This window comes from Zonotrichia albicollis, chromosome 15 (assembly GCF_047830755.1).
Source record: "Zonotrichia albicollis isolate bZonAlb1 chromosome 15, bZonAlb1.hap1, whole genome shotgun sequence".
In the NCBI taxonomy this organism is placed as follows: Eukaryota; Metazoa; Chordata; class Aves; order Passeriformes; family Passerellidae; genus Zonotrichia; species Zonotrichia albicollis.
Genome location: NC_133833.1, coordinates 1579420 through 1600790, shown reverse-complemented (window position 1 = coordinate 1600790; position 21371 = coordinate 1579420). Strand labels below are relative to the sequence as shown.

The following is a 21371-nucleotide window of genomic DNA, read 5'->3' as shown; positions in this document are numbered from 1 at the left end:
GGAACAATCCCTGCTCTCTGTGCCCATCTGGGTGCCCAGCAGATGGGCATGAACAATCCCTGCTCTCTGTGCCCATCTGGGTGCCCAGCAGATGAGGATGGGGCAGATGCCATCAGCAGATGCCACCAGCCTGGTCTGGCTGCTCAAGCAGAGGCAGCTGCCAGCCCCAGGCTGGTCCTGGTCCCACTGTGCCCACTTGGATTTGTGGAACCCTTGCAGCCACCAGAGAGGGGCGAGCCAAGAGTCTGTAATTCATGCACAGCTAAAGCCCCAGGAGAAGGAAGTGCAGCAGCTCAGGAGATCCAGACACACCAGGGCAAGCTCTGCCCAGGGCCCAGCCCTGCAGATTCCCAGTTAAACCCAGGATGGTCTCACTGGGACAAGTGCCAGAGCACTGCTGTGGCCACAGAACACGAGGGACTCAGCTGAGCCACGAGGAAGGGGCAGGGTCTGCTCCTCGTGCCCCTGCCCTGCTGGCTCATGCAGTCCCACCAAGCTGAGTCACACCAGTTCCCTGCCCCACCTTGCCAGGCACAGCATTTTGCCAAGTCAGGCTCCTGCCCCGGGCATTTACAGGGCTGTAAAGCGAAGCACGAATTTATCATGCACACTCTGAGAGCAGCAGGCAAGCTCACAAGCCAGTCCACCCTGTAGGACAACATGCTCACTCCTTCAAGGGCTCCCCAGCAGCTCAAATTGCTTCCATTCAAAAGGAGTTCAAAGTCTGCCACCTGCAAAGCAGCCCAGGGCTTGGTGGCATTCCAGGGCTGGGGACAGGGAGCAGCAGAGCCTTGGAGCTCCTGGACATGAATGGGGCACACACAGCTCTGGGAGAGCTTCTCCTCCAGCCCAACTACAAACTCAGAGGGGGAAAGAAATGCAGTTTATCAGCTGTGTTTGCAAAAACAAAAGGCAGAATGGGGAGGGCTGAGTGTGCTCAGGTACTTCCAGGACAGTCCCTGATGCCAAAACCTCTGAGAAAGGAGCTACATCAACCTTCAGTGATTTATGTTATCACAAATACCTGCAAACCCAAACAACTCGAGTCTGCTGTGAGAATAATCCCTGGCTCCTCTGGATTTCCAGCTCCCAAAATCCAGCACTACCCACAGTGACATCGAAGAACACCTCACATCATGTAAGAAGTCACATCAGCATCTCAGAGGGATGGATTTTACACCTTTAGCCCTGCTCGGTGTGTGAGCTCAGTGAGAGGGCCAGGGCTGGGTGCTTTGGAAGGTTCATTGGAGCAGTCTTGGTTCCTTCCCTCCCTGCCCCGATGCTGCTGAGCCCCGGCTCACGAGGATCACATCAAAGAGCCATTTCCACAGAGAACAGCCAGGGATCAGCCCTTCCATGGGAGGGAGGGCATTTCCTCTGTGTCATCCTGCAGTGAGGATGGTGCAGGGACAGCTCCTCCTCCTGCCCACTTCCCTCTGCCTGCTCACCGACGCGGGTATGACATCAAGCTGATATGAAATCATGATGATTTCACTGCAATTAAGGCAGGAGCAGATGGGGCTGATGGAGCTGGCTAAGCAACAAATCTTCTAAATTGGAGAACGCTGTCAAGAGAAATTAAAGCCTCGTGCAAAAAGTCAACTTGGGATGGCAGGAAAATTCCACATGGGAGGGAGGGACTGCAGGGAGGCAGCCAGGCCAAGCTCCTCATCAGGGCAGTAGGGCTGGGCTGAAGCATTTCAGCTCAGGAAAACCCCAGCACAAAGCAGGGACAAGTTCCCAACAAAAAACACCTTTAAAAAAGCCAAGAGAGAACAGGCACAGCACTGCAACAGCGAGGCAACACTTGAAAAACAACCTCCAGAGAGACATAGAAATCAGGGAAAAAAAAATAAATAACAAGTGTGGCACATGCTGGACAGGCTCCAGAGCCAGCAGACACATCGAGTGTTTTTAACACAGCCAGGGGTTGTGTTTGTCACTTGTTACCAACACCACGCAGGGCAGCAGCCAAGCAGTGACGCTGGCACAAACTGGGAGCCAGAGCTGTCTCTCTTCAGAGCCTTTACAGGAGAAGAGAAAAAGGCTCTCAACTGCTTCTGACAAGGAATGGCTTAAATAGGTTAAAAATAATGAAGCAGTGCTGTGCACATGAGCACTCGTGCTCCCAATTAAGCAATCCTTTAGCAGGCGGCCTCAGGAAGCCTCTCGGAGCCCTTCTAAGGAGGTCAATGAATTGCTGTGGAACCCTGGACGCAGCTTACAGGGTGACTGAGGAGCTGCTGTCACAGCCTAATGCCATTACCCCAATTCTGGCACTTTCCAGCCAGCACGAGGCTGCAGATCCTGAGCTTTGCAGCCTCTGCTCCAAACGATGATTCCTTGTCAAGGGCCTGGGGCTGCTGCAGAAGTTTGGCCCGGGCAGGTGAATCTCTCTCCACACAAAACCTCTGCAGAGCTGCAAGCAGAAGTCAGGATGCAGGGTTTTAATCCTTCAGGGTGAAATCTTTGTTACAAACCAAGGAGAGCACACAGCAAACGGGTGTTGGGTGCCAGTTTAAGGTGGGCATCTCATGCCCTGCCCAGCACATTGGCCCACAAACAAATTCTGTTCCCACACATCTGCAAGGCTGACAGAGCTCCAGGCTCCTCCACAGCCCTTGCAGCTCCCCAACTACAAACCCATGCATTTTGACACCCTAAATGTGTTTATTCTCCCTTGCAGAGCTCATCAGCAGCAGCTCTGTTTCCAAACCCCCCCTCAAAGTCACGAGCAAATTGAACGGACAAAGAAAATAATTTATTCTCCTGAAACCAAATTGTTTTCTCCAACTTTTCAGCGAGTATCTCATGTCAGAGCATGAAAAGCGATGCCACAACAATTCCGAGCAGCCTCTCCAAGGCCAGCTGCCAAGAAGGCATTTCATTGATGCTTCCTCCCCTCCTGCCAACGTGTGTTGTCAGCCACGTTGCCTAGACAGCAGAAATCACGGATAAGGACATCTCACAGTGCTCTAGATACCAGTTCTTACAAACAGACTGGTTCTCATAGGAGGCATTGCTGGAAAACCATCCTTATTTGGATGGGGCAGGACTCAGGAGTTTGGGAAACCATCGTGGCCAGGAGAAGGAGCTGCATTTCTCCTGGCACCTGGCAGGCAGCAGAGCCTGCTGTGCTCTGCTATCTCTGAAGCCCAGCAGCCTCCCTGATTATCTATCCCAGCGTTTATTATTTGTTATTATTAGCACACAGTGTTCTCCACCCAAAGCTTAACATCTCAGGGCAGATCCTTCTTGGACAGAGTACAGGGGAGCCTTGATCCACATCATCACCATTGCAGGAGTGCACAGTGTCTTATGATCCTGAAGAAATGGTTGTCAAAAGGAAAGAAAGATCTTTTCCAACAGTAAAAAAGATAAACTGTGAGCAGGGACTCTGCTCCATGCATGGAAACAGTCTAAAAAGCAAACATACAGACAACATTTACACAATAGGCATCTGGCAGCATTTTCAGACATTTTTTTTTAATTTATTCTGACATGCTATAAAGGAATAAATTACACTGTTAAAGAATTACCAGCAATAAAAGTATTTCTTTCTTTCAGCTGGGCTAGAATAGGAGTGAGAAGGAAGACAGCCTGGGGCAGTAACCAATGTGAACTCTGCATGGTGCGAGGCTGCCCCCAAGAACAAGAGGAAATCTGGTCATATCCACTTCACAAGAACTTGAAAGAAAATGCCTTGGTTTCAAACCATCCGAATTTTTTCAAACCATTCCAATTTTTGTCTCCAAAGCAGCAATCACAAGTCAGTCCAGCCGAGGCAGGACACGGCAATGCTCGGAGGCTGCCAATCCTGGGGCTGCAAAAGATGCCATTTCATTTTAAAAAATTCCAATCTTATTATGGAGGGCTGGTCTCAAACAACAGGTTATAAAAATGCAAGACTGCCCCTTCCCCCTCAAGGAAAAAATACAAAATTTATTTAAAAACAAAATGAGGAAGAGTTACAACACTAAATCTAAAATGATTTAGAAAGAAATATGACTTCTTTTGCTTAACAAATGGCCTTAAACTTGGTTTAAAAACAGGGTAATGTAAATTTCTTAAACTGAATTAACAAGGCAAATTAAAAAAAAATCTCATTTCCTTACAGAAACAGTTTTTAGTTTTTAATGAACTTGTAAACAAAAAAGCTCCCGCTTCAAAATAAAAACAAAATCCCAGATCATATAGATGTTTACAGTGATTACATTTATCTAAGCAACTTACATACAGGTTCAGTTGTAAGATGTTAACTAAATTTCGTGACAAATATGCTGTTTTTCCTTTTATACCAAGAACATTATAGAGTTAATGCAGAGTCCTAAAGATTATCTAGTAGTCGCTAAGTTTCTCTTAAGTCTTCACTTTAGATGCTGTTATTTCTAGCACAGGTAAGCAGGCAGAGTCTTTCATATGCTTAAAAACTGGAATCTTTGGTTACTACCATGTCAGCTGGCTTGGTATGTTGCACATAGAAGCCAACAACTTTAAGAATGTTTTAAGTGTACAACTTTCAAAACCCAGGGAGGAATAACCAGAAAAGAGTGCACAATTGTGAGCATTTACAATTATCACAACTGTTGCCGAAGACTGTTCATGCCATTCTTCCAAAACAATGAGATCTCATAAGCAGTGTAGTTCAAAGTAAAAAGGTAACAAAAATTGGCATATGCACAATTTTCTCCACTTGTGTGTCAACCATTAGTTAACTTTTCCACTTGAAAAAAATGCAATAGAAAACTGGACACCATGTTTCACTATCTCAGTAATATTCACAATTACAGCTGCTACAACTCAAAGTGCAGCATCACTGACACTGCCCAGAGCCAGTTTATACTGATATTAAGTTCTTTACACCAAGGAAATGGTTGCCCACAGCCACTGGCAAGTGTATCAACTAAAATTTCTAGGATTTGGGGAGTGACAAGTCCTGCTCCGATCTGCTCTGCTTTGTCCCATCCTCGTCATGCTCAGAAACCTGCAAGATAAACACAAGGGCAAACTTACTGATACGGGATGGAAACGAGCAACAGCGTTCACAGGAGGAAAATTAAACAGCAGTTATGGTCATTCAAAGGGGAAAATGCTGCTCCATCTGGGAATTGCAGAGTTCCTGGAGTCCATTTCCAAAGGTAACCAGCACTGGCCACAGCCCTGGAGCTCGCACACCTCTCACTGCACTGGGAACAGGCTGAATGCACCAGCTGGATGCCACATTCCTCCTGCAGGAACCCAGCCCAGCAGTTTGAAAACAAGCTGTGTTATTGCCACTAGGAAACAGGATGTAATTTCATAGGATTGTTTTCTACTCGTCTGCAGTGGCTCATGTTTATATCCCTGAATGTCAAGCTGTCATCTGACTGCAGGGCGCTCTCCAGAGCCGCAGTACGGCAGTGGCACAGGGGATGGCACGGGCACGGGCACAGCCAGGGCATCACTCACCCACCTCACAGCAACTCTGGCACCACAAAGCCACAGCAGCAGCCACAACAAGGCAGCAGCACCGGGACAGCCCCTGGGCAAGCAGCACACTCAGCCCTGGCAAGGACAAGGGCTGACTCACAGGGCAGGGAGGTGCTGCACACACAGCAATTCCTTTCATGTTCAGAATTCCAAATGACACTGGGGGACAGGGAGAGACAGGAGCACACAGAGATCTCCAAGAACCAGTTCCTGCAGGCTAAGCCAGTCCTCCCTCCGTGCTGCTCTCTGGTGACTCAGGTGCAGGGCTGTGCTCCACAGCCTCAACCAAAGATGGCCTTGCCAAGCGAGTTCCGTTCTGGATGCTCTCCACACAGGATGCTCCTGCCCATGGCTGAGTTCATCACAGCAACAGCCCTGAGTTTTTGCAACAGAAATCTTTCCTCAGTGAAACACAGACAGAGCTGACCTCAGCTATAGCTTGTGCTGTCATCCAGAGAGAAACAAGTGCAAACAAGTCTTACCAGTCTGACATTCTGTCCAAAATGTATCTGGAGAGCATCCAGAAAATGGCTTTAACTCTTCCAGAACTGGCTACAGGTCATTTCAAAGAGGTTCAAGAACTTGTTTCAAACCCAGTGTTAATGCATTGAGGGACAATTCTCTTTATCCAGCACTGGTCATATTAAAAAAAAATCCTGCCCCAGATTTAAGACAGCCATTCCCACTTGAGCGCAAGTTCCCACAGAAAGCCCAGGGACTCCTGAGTTCCCTAATCCCTCCTTGATGTACACAAACCAGAAATGATGCTGTTTTTCCATTTAGTGTGTTCAGCAGAGAACACTGATTCATCTCTTGAGCCACTTTCTCCACCAAAGCAGCCAAAACAAAGCCAACTAAGGAGAGTGTGGAAAGAAATAGATCAACTCATTGCTTCAGGAGCCTGAGTACTTCACAAAAAATGGGAGCCTGGACCTGAGGACAAAGGACATCCTACCAACTGATCTGCTGCTATCAGAACTCCTCAAACCCAAGGTAATATGGGCAGGAGAATGTCCAGCTACAGAGAGCAACAGGGAGCTGGATTCAACTCAAAATGTCCCCTCAAAGTCCTGTAAGGACACAGCCCAAGCACAGCTGAGCTGGAGATACTCAGGGCACTGCTGGCATGAGGAACGTGCTGGAGAGTCCATGGTGGCATCTCTTCCACACACCTTCACTCCATACAGGGCCAAATCATCACTCCTGTCCCTCTGAGGTGTTACCCAAAGCTCTGAAAGTCTCTGTGCTATCTGAGGGAACCTCAAACTGCTTTATTATTACCATGGCTGAAGATGTGATTGACAGGAGAGCAGCAACTCCAGTGTAATTCCCTAAAAACCTCCTCAGTGTGAAATGCTCAGACTCTGTGTATTCTCCATTTCTCCAGACAAGCAAGTGAGAAGGATTCAGGTGTCAGTAATTCTAATTCTCAAGCAGAGAAGTCTCAGTCTGTTCTGAGCAATTCTGCCACCAGCACAGGCAATCCAGCAAATATTAATGGACCTGCTGACAGCCTTGAGAATCTCCACTGCCAGGAGTTAAAAACACCTCTCCCAAATGGCCCTGGTAGACTTTATCCTGCAGATTGACTGCTTGAGTCACTTTTATGACTGAGGGAAGCTGAGTGTAAGCACAGTTACAAATCACACCTGAACAACTGCTGCTCTGGCAAAAGAGAGGCAGCCCAAGCTGCCCGAGTCAGCAGAGCTCTGTCTGCTGGAACAGTTCACCTCTCCAAGTTCCAAACCAGCTGATCTGGCTGTTACAAAAGACACTGCACACAGTTCCAGAGAGGGGCAGGGGAAAAAAACTGAAGAGAAAAAAGGCCATGGACAGAACAGGCTATTCTGGAAGCAAGCAGAATATTTAGCCTGGATAAACTCTAGGATTTGTTGATGATTTAACATGGATCTGAGTTAAGGAAATCAGGAATATCTGTAAATGAGCACACTGGGCAAACAATCTGAGTCTGTCCTTCCCTGGCCCACCTGGCCCAGATGCAAATCTCCAGCAGCACTTTACAAATAACTGCACCTGTACATTGCTATTTGCAGGACTCCTGTTCAATGGATAGGGTTACCACAGGGGTAACATTTGATACCAGGAAGCCTTTTAAGCCACTTCCACACAGGCTTTGCTACAGCAACTACAAAAGAATTTATCTGAACTCCAGAAAAAATAACCAGGTATTTCATCCTTCCAATGTGACACAGCATCCAAGCCACAGAGCTTAGCTGGGTTCAAAAAAATCTTCATTAACAGGCAGAATTCCTCACAAAAAGACATGTAGGATTTTAGGACTCTGGAAATCTCTACTTTGCTGAAGAGATGAAGCCTCTGAAGTCTTCAGATGTTTGCCAAGCATTGCTTCAATGCTCTGCTGACATTACAGCTTGATCAAGCCAAAGGTCACAAGGCTTTCTTGGTGATGGGGAGAGTCATTCCCCAAAAATCCCAAAGAAATTGTGCTGAAACCCCAAGAAATTAATCTTAGCTGTAGCAAGGGGTGTCTCCAAAGCACAGTGTGAGGTAAATCAGGGAACAGAAATGGTCTGAGGCTGCAAGGCAAAGCTGGCTGTGAGCTCAGCTCTGCTCTCTGGCACTGAGGCATCACCTCAAGGTGCAGGCACAGAATCCCTTTAATGACCTTTTCTTGCTTCACACACAGCACTTGGGCAGAGACTGAGGCAGCACAGCAGCACGTTAAACCTCAGAACACTCCAGCCAAACTGTGTTTCACCAGCTCACAACCTGATTTTCAGGGCAGGTTCCACCTCCAGATCACCACTCCTGCAAAGCCCTCACTCTGAGCATGAGCTGCTGTGAGGAATGTGCATTTTTGCTCAAATTATCTTCTGCTGCTGGAACAGCCAAGCCCTCCACACCCCAAATTGGGCTGGGTTCTGAACTTCAGTCAGAGTTTCTTTATTTCAGGAAGCAATCCAAGCCCAGGTGCTTAATCACCCAGTCTGCTACTGGTGCTGCAGCTGCAGGAACTGGTTTCCAGCCTGTCAGACCCAGCCACTCTATGCCAAAAATCTGACACTTAATGGCATCTCTGAATTTTTATTTTTTTTCAAGAACCACTTCAATCCTGAGAAAAGCAGCAGGTGTTTGAATACTTCATTTATTCTGAACAAAATGTGGGTTTTGATAGCTATTTTGACTAAAGACACCTGGTAAGGTCTGAATGCTCCCACACTATGTGAAGAACAATGTTTAAGTTTATTGTAAACACTTCTGCATTTCTCTGATTTCCAGGACTGTCATGTTAGCAAGTGTGTAATTTTATACATATAAAAATGACAGACAAGAGGTACTGAAGAGCAGCAATGCCTCAGTACAGAATTTAAACCTTGCTTCTCTATTGTCAGTCACACAATCTCATTAGTTTCAAATTTTATCCACAGCTCAGCTGCAGGAATTGGTTTCATGGCAAGACTGGCTCACAGATGTGGCAGTTTCATCCCAGGGACTTACCAGACTCACACCAGCACATTTGCATCATTCAAAAAAAAAAAAAAAAAAGTATTTTAAAAGCTTCTAGACCATGTGGGAAAAAAACTGACGTGTCTTTTCAGAACTCAGTTTTCAGTTATTACACAATTACATTTGAACATGTCACAACATTTCCCTTTGAAACCATAACCTAGAAACATCAAAAAATCATCAGGAAACCTGAAGCCCCACCCCAGAGCACCCAGATACTTCAGAAAATTGTGAGTTGGCAATCCACAGCAGTTTGGGGTTACTGCTTGATTTAGACAAGGCATTTTGAGCTCACTGGTCCCTTCCTTGAACTCTGGACCAAATGTCTCAATGTAAACCCAGTGCAGGAAGCCAGAGCAGTCACAATTTTCTGTTCCCAGTGTTTGAGGCATACAGAACAGAAGCAAACCCACAGCACTGTACCAGCTGCCACAGAGCAGAACCCAAAGTCTCTAGATCCTTGCCTAGGCAATGAGAATTATCCCTTAAAAAGTGTTAGGTCTAGGATTTTGGATTGCATTATATATTTATACATATATAAGGACATATATATGTATATATATAAATCAAAAGAAATAAAAATGTCACATTCCCAACACCAAGTCAGTTTCTTGTTTTTGGAAAGTGGTTAATGCGGGAGCAAAAGATGCAGTGGTTAAAAATGACCCAACATCCCCAGAAGAAATGATATGAATAACAAGGACATTTTGGTATAAAGTTAGTAGTCAAATTCTCCAAGGACGTCTTTTGGTTTTGCTTTTGAATTTAAGAGCCAAATGTAGTTTTTAAACCACCTCCTTGATCTAACACTTGGAATTGCCGCCGTTGTCCAAATTCGTGGAATTTTTGTTTTTCCTGTAACGTCACTTGGTTCTTGGCTACTAACCTTTCATGTTACTCTTGGATTTGTCAGTTTGCTTGCCTGTGGGGGTTTGGGCCTGCTGCCCCTGCCCACTGGAAGAGGCTGCCTGCTGTGCTGCTTTCTGCTTTAACATTGTCCAGTCGAATGTGTAGTCATACTGGTGGTTCAAGGTCCTGCAAGAGAGGGAAATGTTCTGCTGTCACACATCCGAGCCAACAGCAAGCCCTGCCTGAAATCCCACAACTAGGGGATAGCTCCTTCTCTAAGCTGCTTTAGAGATTATGAATGGTATAGAAATGCTAAGTGTTACTAACTTAAAGGGATTCTTGCAGCAAGCCCAAATGCCAGCCAGCAGCATTTACTCATTGCTTACACAAAGGTCTGCACTTGTGGAAGCAGCACTTCCTCCCAGCCCAGCTCACTCACTGTCTGCACTGAGCTTCTGTGCTTTTTTTTTTAAAATATAGATATAATTTCAAGGAAAGACTGCAGTATTGTACATCATTGAATAGGAATTCTTTGGATTCCAGAAACCTGGGGGGAGACTCGAGAGATCAGTACCTGCCCTTCCTTTGCCAGGTGTTGCTCAGTGCACAAGGTGCAGTTTATGTTCCAGTTGCTCTAACGAGCTCAATGAGGCAGCACTATTCTCCTCCACTGAAATCTCTCTCCTGAGAACCACTGCTGGGCCCAGCACTGATTTCCAAACATAAAAAGCTTCAAAGACTTCTACCAAGGGGTCAATTTCTCTTGGTACTTGCAACAGAACCTGAAGCATGGGCTCAACCCTGTGGTCACATCACACAATGCAAAAACAAGAGACTCTTTTCCCTTTATGTTTAACATTGAACAATAATTTTCAGGTCCTTTAAAGAGCTTTTGAAGCTGTGAAATGAAAGGGAGTCCCAGAAGAACTCCCTACACCACACACACAGGAGCTGCTCTCTGCAGTGCCAGTCCCACAGAGCAGCTCCCAACTGGATCCCTGACAAGTTTCTGTACTTTTCCACTTGGAGACTGACCTGAAAAGAATACGGAATAATTGCCTCAGGTACATGTAATCTGGTGCCTCTTCAAAGCGCAGGCCACGACAGTAGTTCAGGTACATGGCAAATTCTGCAGGGAACCCCTGGAAATCAACAGTGTTAATCAAGCCATGGCTCACAGTAAAAACCTCCTACCAAAGGCACAAAGATGTACATCTGTCTCTGAGAGCAGAGGAAAACTGGCTGAAGCTGCATGAATTAATTCCACCTTGCCCCTGGTTGTTAATGTGCTCTGGAGTTCAGCATGTGCATTTACTCAGGTACACATTCCTTCCCCAGAACTGTTACCTCATGGGTGCTCTGCAATCAGAAGCTCTCTGCTACCAGAACCTTCAACATTTAACTTATTTATAAAGCACACTGTTCACCCTAATTAAACCTTGTTCTTATTAACTAAGTCTCTAAAATAATCATAATTATCTGGTAAGAGATTCACTTGTGTTTCCTTGATAATCTGCTTGAACACAGTGGAGACAAGGTCAGTTAATAAGTATTAAACGTGAAAACTTAAATTATGAAAACCTCTTTCAAAGATTTTTCTGCTTTACATTTTTAAACACTGAATGCTGTATTAAAGCCTGCCTGTAATGGGTAATAGCACACAGTAAAAATCCCAGGGTGAAACATCCCTGCAAGTTCAAGGCCACGCTGGATGGAGCTCTGAGCACCCCAGACTAGTGGAGGGTGTCCCTGTCCCCAGCAGGGGATGGATGATTTTTAAGGTCCCTTCCAAGCCAATCCATTTCATGAACAGTTCAGTGGCTTGAGAGATGCTGTCAGACTCTGGGGACAGAGATGTGCAGGACTAGAAAGTGCAACCCTTGGTGCTGCTGTCTGAGGGGCACAGGCCCTGCTGTGTTCTCAAGGATCTTGGTTAAGAAGCACTCAGAGTGCAAGAGGAATCTTAAGACTCAAAGGAAAACTCTGGAAAAACAAAGATCACTTGCATCCAATTCCACCACAGCCACTCCTTGAGTAAGGGCAGACAATATGAACCCTCCTGGAGAGGCACAAAGTGGCTGTGGGCGAGCCAGACAGCTCCACCTTGGTTACTTATTTACTTCTGATGTCAAAGCTGCACTGTAAGCCTTGAAGAACTGACCAGGCCTCACCTGAGAGAGCTGGGAGCTTGCACAGCCAACAGCCAGCCAGACCTGAATGATGGTGGCATGAACTTGGCCAAGGAGCAGCAGCAAATGCTGCCCTGTACACGTCCCCAGTCATGCTGGGTGGCCAAACACAAGGCACCCAGTGCCTGCCAAAGCTGAATTATTCAGCAGCAAATGCCATGTGAGGCTATTTAATATATTGGCTCAAGTTTAGGGGGAAAAAAACCAACAAACAACAAACCAAACAAGAAAAGCATTTCCATTTCACAGTATGACATCATTTGGAAACTCTTACCTTACACAAAACCTCAACAGGAGTGGACATTTTCTTTTCACTAATCTTTTCATACTTTTGCTTCTTTGTTGCAGCCTGTGGAACATGTAGGTCACAATATAAGAGATATTGTGCAACACTGGATTAACAAGGACAGCAGCAAAAAAAAAAAAAAAATGACAAAAATCCTTTGGTCAACCATAAGTATTTTATGTGAAATCTCCAAGTCCCACACACTTATTGCAAAGAGAATGAAGGTCAATCTGGTATTAAGATTTGGCCACAGTTTAATACCATTTGTCGCAGTCTAATGCTTCCATCACATGGCCCAGCTCGTGTAGCTCTGGCTGCTGCTTTTGTCCATGAACCACAGCAGACTTGCAGCTACATTTGCCAAAGTTGTATTAATTCCCACTCAGTGCCTCATTCAGGGCTGCCTGGTGCTTCAGCACCCTTTACATTCATCTGCAGCTGAGGAGTTCCAGTGGCCCACGAGCTGTTGCCTTTTTAGAAACTGTGCAGCTGCAACACCATTGGAATTACACAACTCTCACACGAAGAAAGAAAAACAATTAAAACATGAAAACCAATCACTGGAGTCTAAATGAGTGAAATAAGAAATGTCTGCCACGTTTGTAGCTGGCTCCCATACATGGAAATCCTGAACAAGCCTGCTGCAGTTAATAATTATTCAGTTGTGCCATAACCTGGACTGAAGACACACTGAGGCTGAACTTGCCAGGCAAGAGATTATTTCCATGCTCTCTCCAGCAATTCAAAAAGCCACTAACAATGTTATTTTTTATTTCCCAAAGGGGCCTCAGCCTGCAACAGGACAATAACTGGCAAAGATGATGTCAGCTATTGTTTAGCATAAATTTTAAGACAGTCCAACAATGCACATTTTGCCTGCTGCGTAAGAGGCAGAATCCACAGTCTATAAATATCAAGCTTTGGGAAAAGCTGCTTTGTACAACCGAGGCTAAACATTATATAAACCCACCTGGCAGGCAGAAGCATGCTACCCAAACATGAAAAAAAATATTAAAAGGGTGGGGGAGGGAAAAAAAGCATCCTAACCTACCTTTAATCCTTGCCAGGGCAGACTGGTTCTGTTAAAGTACATCAATACATAGCCTAGAGACTCCATGTCATCCCGACGACTGCAGGAGGAAAAACACAAGGAATTACAAATTCTGCCATTTCTTACCTTATTCCACAGTGCTAGCATTCAAAAATTTAAATTAAAAAAATAATTCAGGAATAAACCCTAAGAAAGGAAGAGATCCTATACATTTTTAAAGGAAGGAATATTCTGTAGGTATTGTGTGTTCTAAGCTTCCACCTGCAGTTATAGTGATCTTTGGAAAATTTAAAAAAAAAAAAAACCAACAACAACAAAAAACCAACCATGAAATGTCTTTCCTGCCTTCTTAAGTAGCTTGGGTAGAAACTGAAGATTTTCCTGTAGGAACCATGGAATGCATGGTAAGAGAGAATGAGGTTAATGAGGTCAATAAGGCTGTAACATCTTGTCAGTCACATTTTCCCCTGAACCTTGGCTCAGTCTGGGATCAATCCTGACCACCTGGTCCCTAAGGGGCATTGCTCCTTTCTTCCTTGCCTTCTGTCAAAATCCCTGAGCTGCCTCTGATTTTAAAAGGCAGCAATATTTATGGAGGTACATGAATCAGTCTGAGAGCTGCCTCTGCCTTCTTCCCCCCAAAGTCTGGAGAATTCCAAAGTGATCCATCCAGATGAGAACTTGCACAAACTCTCATGCAAAAGGCTTCAAATGCTTTCTGCCCTGCACATGTTCCCCATCCCCACTCTGGCCACATGAGCTCCACTGTGCTTTGCTCACAGCTTTCCTGAGCACCAAGAGCAGCACAGCTCACTGCAGTGGAAAACACAAAAACACACTCCAGGATTTTTTTTTTTTCCTCTTGGCAAAGTTGCCTCTTCCCAGCTGTGGTAAAATCAGATTTTTTCCTCTGACTGCCCCTCTCTGCAGCTGACATCTATTGAATATGAGGCAGAAAAATAACTTCTTTTTCTCCTCCCTGCTCCCTTATGGGGAAAAGCTGGTGGGGTTTGCTGCTGCTCTCTCAGCCAGAGAAGGATTTAAAGGGTGGCAGGGCAGACTCTACAAGGATCAAAAGGCTGACAGTGGTACTGCAAACAGGATTACACACAAAGGTGAGGGGGAAACAGCTCCCCTGAAGTGGGAACAGGCTCCAACCTGATCTCTCTTGGTAGGAGAAGAAAGAAGCTGGTGATGTTTTGTGTTCTAGCACCAGAACAGCCTGGCACTCCTCACTCATGGGCCAGCTCTGTGACCCTTGGGGAACAAAGGCAAAGCAATCCCAGGGGAAAATCAGCTTGGCTCCAGAAAGCTTTGAGCACAAGGCCAGCAAAGCTCTGCAGTGCCCAGGGAAGAGGGGATTGGTTCCCTCCCCTCAGATCATCTCGGCTGCAACATGAAACCACAGACAAAGGGCTGAAAAATGATACTGAGCCCACAAATTCCAGCCTGCAAAACTTGCTAATTCCATTAGAACTGCAGATTTTAATCACCAACAGCATTCAGTGAACCTGTACAGGGACATAAAATTCTCTGAGAAGGCAGTGGTAAATTCAGCAGCAAAAAAGGGTTTAAGAGTGTCCACCCTCCACCCAGCTCATTGTTTTAATGTTTAATGCAATGATCTCGTAGTAGGAAACATTTGGTTCTGTAAATCTGCAGTGGGTACATTATTACAATATATTGATAAAAACAGTTTTCAGGATTTGGAAAACAGGACAATCCTCTCCACTATTAAAATAAATAGCACTGCAAACAGCTCCTTGAGCACAGCTGTCATTACCTGTAGGAAAACATGTTCTGTACCAGTTAAAAGTACAGGACTAGAGGTTGAAATATTCTGCCATAAGCTCCAGAACTGGTTTCTCTTGATTACAGGAATGCATTACTTCTTTGCCTCACTGCTGGCTTGACCTAGACAATTTAGCAGCTTTTAGCAAGCACCAACCTACATTTCTAATTATAACACAATTCCCATTACCAGCAGATATGGCGTAAAACTCAACTAAACTCAATTTTTTGTACCCAACTAAATTCAAAAGCAACATCCTTTGCAGGTCCCTCCTTCACTCTCAGGTGCAAGCACAGATATTCCCTTACCAGAACTGTCTGGGATCTGTGAAATGCATTTATTTCAGAAGTGACACCTGTCATTATCTCCCTGAGCACATACCAGGCTTAAATAATGGCACTGAAAACAATAAAATACCCTGAAGGAACCTTAAGGAAATTAAAGTAAAAAAGGAAACATGGAGCATTTTAAAGCACCATTTGTGGGTTACATGTTCTGTTGAAGCTGACCATGAGAAATTCTGTCATTCTCATCTTGGTGAACACAAAGGTCAGAGGCACAGACATTCCTGGAGGCTTTAACTATCCTAGAGAGGTAAAGCCACACTCTTCAGTTATCCAATACAATTTTTAGGCACAGATGTAAGGAAGAGAGGCATCCCTTGATATCCCATAAACACCTAACACTTCCAAACAACTTGAAGTGCTCTCTCCACGAGAAAATGCTGGGATTCCGTAGGAACAAAATGCCTTTGATCCAGAAGATAAAAACGTGTTTGTTGATTAAGCAAAGCTCTAAGAAATATATCCACACATATGTGTACATAGCTACAGACATAAAACTAAAACACAGTGTGACTGAAGGTATTTAAGTCTTGCTTGCAGGCAAAAGGAGAAATAATGGTTTACTAAGTTGATGAGAGTGGGAAAACAGGCCAGACACCAGCTTTAGAACAGCCCTTCTGCTTGCAGAAAGGCTCTCAAGCCAGTCAGCACTGCTGCCAACAGGTACCAACACATCAGCAAAGTGCAGCATTTTATGTGTGAAGGGCCTCTGACACACCCACATCAAAGTATGGCTTAGCCTTTAAAAAGCCAAAATAATATGCAGAACATCCACATGATGTCTGCAAGACACACAGTCTCTGCAAGAAGCAAATGAGGTGCTTGGATTTTCCCCCCAACCTCGCACAGGCAGCCAAAAGGAAGAACACTTACAAAGAGATGGATACACTTTTCATACAAAATGAGCTCAGACTCTTCAGAAGCTTCCAAAGAGCCCCCTGCACCCTCCAGAAGATTGCACTCACCTCTGCTCAATGCCAAGGTGTGCATTGATGCTGGCATATCGAGCTGTGCCAGTGAGATTTTTGTCTTCTCTGTATGGTATGTGTTGCCTTGTCCTGTTGTCCCGGTACTTTTTGGCCAAACCAAAGTCAATAAGGAATAACTTCAAGAGAAATGAAAACAGGTTAGATTCCTATCCAAAACCCCAATTTCCCAACTTCTTTCAGCAGCCATTAGCTATGTTTTAAGACACCCAGACAATGTAACAGCCTACAGTTAAAAGAAGCAAAGTAACAGTGCGGAGGCGCAACCAGCTTTAACTAGTCAGTTAAAAACTCAATGGTGAATTAGTTCAAGCCTTTTCTCAATCCCCTGCAATGGATTAGATGGTGCTACTCAGCCTCTGGAGCTCAGTTCTACCACTGTTTTCTATCACTGCTGTAGTCTGCTGAGGGAGGAAGATGTGTGAAAGCACATCCCAGACCCCACTGGCACACAGGGCACACACACGGAGCTAAGGGCAGCTTCATGTACAAGGCACATCCTGCAACCCCCTGTCCCAAAGAACAGTGGCCATTCTGCAGAGCACAAGGCCAAAACCTTCCCCAGCAAACAAGACAGCTTGTTCTTGGCACATTTGAAGGCTCCCAGAACACTGCAGGACAAACTCGCTGCTTCTAACACAGCCAGGGAGCTGGAGCCAAGCAATGGATCCAATCTGGGTTTCTAATAACCAAGCTTGCCCAATGATTTGGTATTTAGCAACCTGAGTGTGTGGTAATTAGTGTGTGGTAATCAGTGTGCTGCCAGCCAGCCCACCTACAAAGGGTCATCCAGGCTGTACTTTCTTGGGCAAGATTGCAGGACTAGGCAAAAACAGCTGAGGCAGAAAGAAGCACATAAAGAACCTTTCAGACTTCAAGCTACAAATCCTGATTCCAACACTGGATTAATGCTGCAGGATCAAGGACTACAATCCCTACAGACTGATCAGCGCTGCAAAAGTAACTTGGGTGGGGGCAGAACGTGATGGAAAGAAGATATTTAAAGTTTGATTAAGTCTCAGTAAAAAACAACTCTGTATCACCTAAAAGCTGATTCCAGAACTGAAGATACATCTTTAAAAGCAAACTGGAGACTAAAATACATCCAAGGCTGAAATGGGGGGGGGTCACTGGAAGTGCTGTGAACTACGAAGTTCAACTCTGAAGTATCCAAGATACTGAAAGTTTCTGAATTGCAGAGTAGCTATGGCTCAGAATTCTGATTCAAGAAGATTTCCCAACTACAGTAGCCTAGACAGGAGAAAGCAAAGCTAAAATCCTCTTCAACTCCTGGTGTCAGAGCAGAAAAGCTGGGGTTGAAGCCTTGCCATGATTTACATGCAAACACAAGGCACTGCCGTGCTGCATTTGCTGTTCAGGTGAAAGCCATCCTGAGAGCCCAGAATGCTTGGAGCAAGAGAGACATTAATCCAAGTTTTTAAATCAACTGCACTGCTCAGACAGCTCAGCAAGGTGTGGGTCTTGTCTGTGCTGCACCCACTACAGGCAGCCACTCAGAGAGCAGGGATATGTTCCCTAGCTACCAGGAAATCACCTGATATGCCAGGAAATATTTGATATTGAATCCCAAAGCAGACACTGTAAGGCTCTATGTGATTGCTCCTACGTGACTTTCCTAGAAGCAAAGCCTGAGCTCGAATGCAATCCCTCATTTTCTGATTTGGTCCACAAACACAGACCTGTAACTGGCTATTATTCTGGAGCAGCAGCTTCCCTGGGGAAGTTTGCTGTGTTCCCTAGCTCAGGATCAGTCTGTATTTCCCTGTGCATGGGCTGGAGGCAGAGGAGTGAGCCCCTCCTGGAAAGAACTGAGCTGGGAGACACAGCTCAGTCTGGATGAGCACAGAACGTCCCAGTGCCAGTTCCCAGATAACCTCACACCACCTTCATTCTGTTTGTTGCACTATCAGCAGGAAACTGGAGAAGTAGGGCACCATTTTTGCCAAGAGCAACTAGAGAAGTAGATCAAAGGCTGTGCCTGTGATAAGAAAGTTTCAGAAGCAGACAACAGAAGCCTGTCAGCTTGTGTACAGCAGGAATCTGCCTGGGATTTAATCCATGGGGACTTCTGTGCAAAGCTGTGCTCCAATGGCCAAGCTCCTGAGCAGTGATTCATATTCAGCAATTTCCAGCTGTCCTGCTACCAACTGGCAAATGTCTTCCTCCCTCTGCAATTCATCTTCTCTTCAACAGTCAGAAATATGACATTAGACACTACAAGATAAGCTCCTGTTTCTCCAAGATGCAGCTCGTTGGAGTAATTTCAGTTTTTAAGCAAAATGGATGAAAATTTTAAGTCTTCATTACACATATGGGGTGATTTTGGAAGGAAACTGCACGGGGAGGAGTCTGGCTGAAGTGGTAACAGAACTTCTCCACATGCATCCATAGGAACTGCAGGAAACCTTCAGCAAGGCAAGCAGGAGCCCTGCTATTTCATGTCTATCCTTCACCACACTTTTAGAAGATTGCCTTTTGAGGTGGAAAGACCACAAATGAAACCTGCACCTGAAATCAAGCACGTACATTTAGCCCTATCAAAGTTTAGAAATCATTCCACAATTTAAACAAGCGCCACAGGGAAACATCTTAGTAATGTTACATGTTTGCCAAGTATGTCTGAATAATGCCAACATAAGAGGTGCTTTTGCAAGGTCTACATTCTCCAGAAAAAACAAAATAAAAAACAAAAAATAAACCAAACAAAAAAAAAATAAAAAAATAACCGAAACAAAAATAAAGCACATGAATTTGGGGTTGAGGTTGGAATAGGAGACAGTTCAGACCTGGTTTAATCCTGAGAAAGATGGGTCCTGAGAAGTACTAACAGTCATGCTTCTTTTCCTCTTCCCCACTGGAGATTCTAAACACTGAACAAACAATAGAGGGTGGCAGTGCATCAAACAGTCTTGCTTACATTGCAACATTGGCCGGCGCAGACAGGCAACACCGAGGCGTTCGAGAAAGAACAGGGTAGCCAAATGCCATCCTTCTTCCACCAAGCACTGTACTTTTCAAAAAAACTCTATCTTTCCATCTTGTTTTTCAGTCATATTTTGATTATTTAGAGTGGTATTATATTTTTTTTTTTTTTTTTTTTTTTGCAAGGAGAAAATTTGACAGATGGGACAAAGGTAAATTTCAACTGTGAGCCGCTCCAAAATGGCACTGCCTTAACCAGGGATAGCAATGGTGACATTTGGCTCTATTAAAAAAGGAAATTCGAGTTTTTGCTTACAAAAGCAGCCTTTGGTTCCACAAACTGCCCTTCCCCCATAAGATATTTAGAAAAAGTAAAATCTTCAGTAAGGAAGAGGTAGAAGGCATTTAGTCACCTTAAAGTTTACTTTCATAAGCATGCAGGGCTTATTTCTAGCAGAGCTGGAAATTCATCTTTTAAGGTGGGAGCAAAATTTCTCCCAATGACCAAATTAAAATTTGGGGAAAAAAAATCAATTTCATTTTTTTTTTTAAATATAACTGACAGGAAGCTACTGGAACAAGATTACCATGCTGTTCTAGTCTTTGTGGCTGATTTTCTTTGAACTGTGTAGGGTCATCTCAAAAAACCTCAAAACTACGCTTGGTTAAAAAAAGAAACATTAAATATTGTATGGTGGCAAACGTTTCCTAGATTCCAAACTGAAGGAACCCATTCCATATTTTGCTCATGTAAAACTATTAATTTGCACTTGGGTCAGGAACTAACTCCCTATTTCTGTGAAATATAAGTGAAGCCCATGCCCACAGTGCTTTACCACCATATCATTGCATGGCTCCCTAAAGGGAAAAAATCAAATGGTTTGTAGGCAATTTTGTCTTTGATTTCAGCTGATGCAAATCTAATGTGTTCCTCCTCTAAAGTAAGCAGAGCAGCAATTTCTAGGCCATTAATCCACACCAAGATGATCTGGAGTGCAGCAATGCCAACCTAGCATGACTGTGCAAAAGTATAGAAAAATGGCCCAAAAAGAACAATTGGAAATCAGAAACTAAAACTAGGAAAAAACCAAAATAAAAGTTTTCAAGTTCTACTTTGAGTCATGCCAGAGAATTAAGGAGCCTAAACTGCTCAACACAGCAGAGAAAAATAGAGCTGTACAGAGTGAAAGTATGAAACTTGGGAACAAACAAAGTTTAACAGCAACAGGATTACATAAAGACTGTCTTTCAGCTGGAATTACAAACTTTTCCACCAATGGTTGTCTCTAAACACTCAGTGCATTGCACCTCTTCAGACAAGAGCTGTTATCTCACATTATCCAAGCTTTCCCCTTCTAATGCTCATGGCCCTGAAGTTGGCATTCATACAGGCAAACAAAGGTAAACATTGTGATTACTGCTAGTGCCTAACCAGATGAGACATCCTGGGATGGCATCTAGAGAAGATAAGTGGGAATCTTGCTTCCAATAAACAGCTTGATCACGTACATTTGTCCTGAAGTTAATTTCTAATCAGTAGCATGCTTAATGCATTGCCAATGCTGCCTGTCTGCCCGAGCTCGACATACAAATTGCAGGATTAAGCATATTTCACTCAAGAAAACTAAAAAGAAAATGAAAAAGTTGCCTTCCAGGCAGGAAACATGCACTTCTGACTATGTTTACCCATCCCAAAAAGTGTAACAACCTCAGCCCACCCCCCACCCACCCTCAGCTTTTTTTCCCCCCACAAAGTAAACTGAGACAAAATTTTTGTTGTACAGCAGGTATTCTACAGCTTAACAGTTTTCCATCAATTGCATCATTTCTTTTATTTATAAAGGCATCTGCATGTTGGCTCTTGGTCTTATCCACAATTCTGGTGGTTGAAGAGACTTTACCAGTCTGTCACTGCAAGGTTTAATGCCCTGCTGACTGGTAGGTCAGGAGCTCCCACGTTGCACAAATTGTTT

At 44.6% G+C, this 21371-nt stretch overlaps 1 protein-coding gene across 4 annotated transcripts in view; it reads right to left on the bottom strand.

Moving 5' to 3' along the window:
* Positions 1 to 2739: 2739 nt before the first annotated feature.
* CSNK1A1 (casein kinase 1 alpha 1) overlaps positions 2740 to 21371 on the bottom strand; it is a 32571-nt gene continuing 13939 nt past the window's right edge. The window contains exons 5-11 of one of the 4 annotated variants that reach the window (XM_074552500.1): positions 19263 to 19346; positions 16435 to 16574; positions 13334 to 13412; positions 12271 to 12345; positions 10843 to 10949; positions 9845 to 9993; positions 2740 to 4984 (exon numbers count right to left, since the gene is read on the bottom strand). In XM_074552500.1, coding sequence (XP_074408601.1) covers positions 4977 to 4984; positions 9845 to 9993; positions 10843 to 10949; positions 12271 to 12345; positions 13334 to 13412; positions 16435 to 16574; positions 19263 to 19346 — 642 coding nt within the window. In that variant the 3' untranslated portion in view covers positions 2740 to 4976. Of the gene's footprint in view, positions 4985 to 9839; positions 9994 to 10842; positions 10950 to 12270; positions 12346 to 13333; positions 13413 to 16434; positions 16575 to 19262; positions 19347 to 21371 lie in introns of those variants that run through there. The other 3 variants (XM_074552502.1, XM_074552503.1, XM_074552501.1) reach the window with 3 other exon arrangements.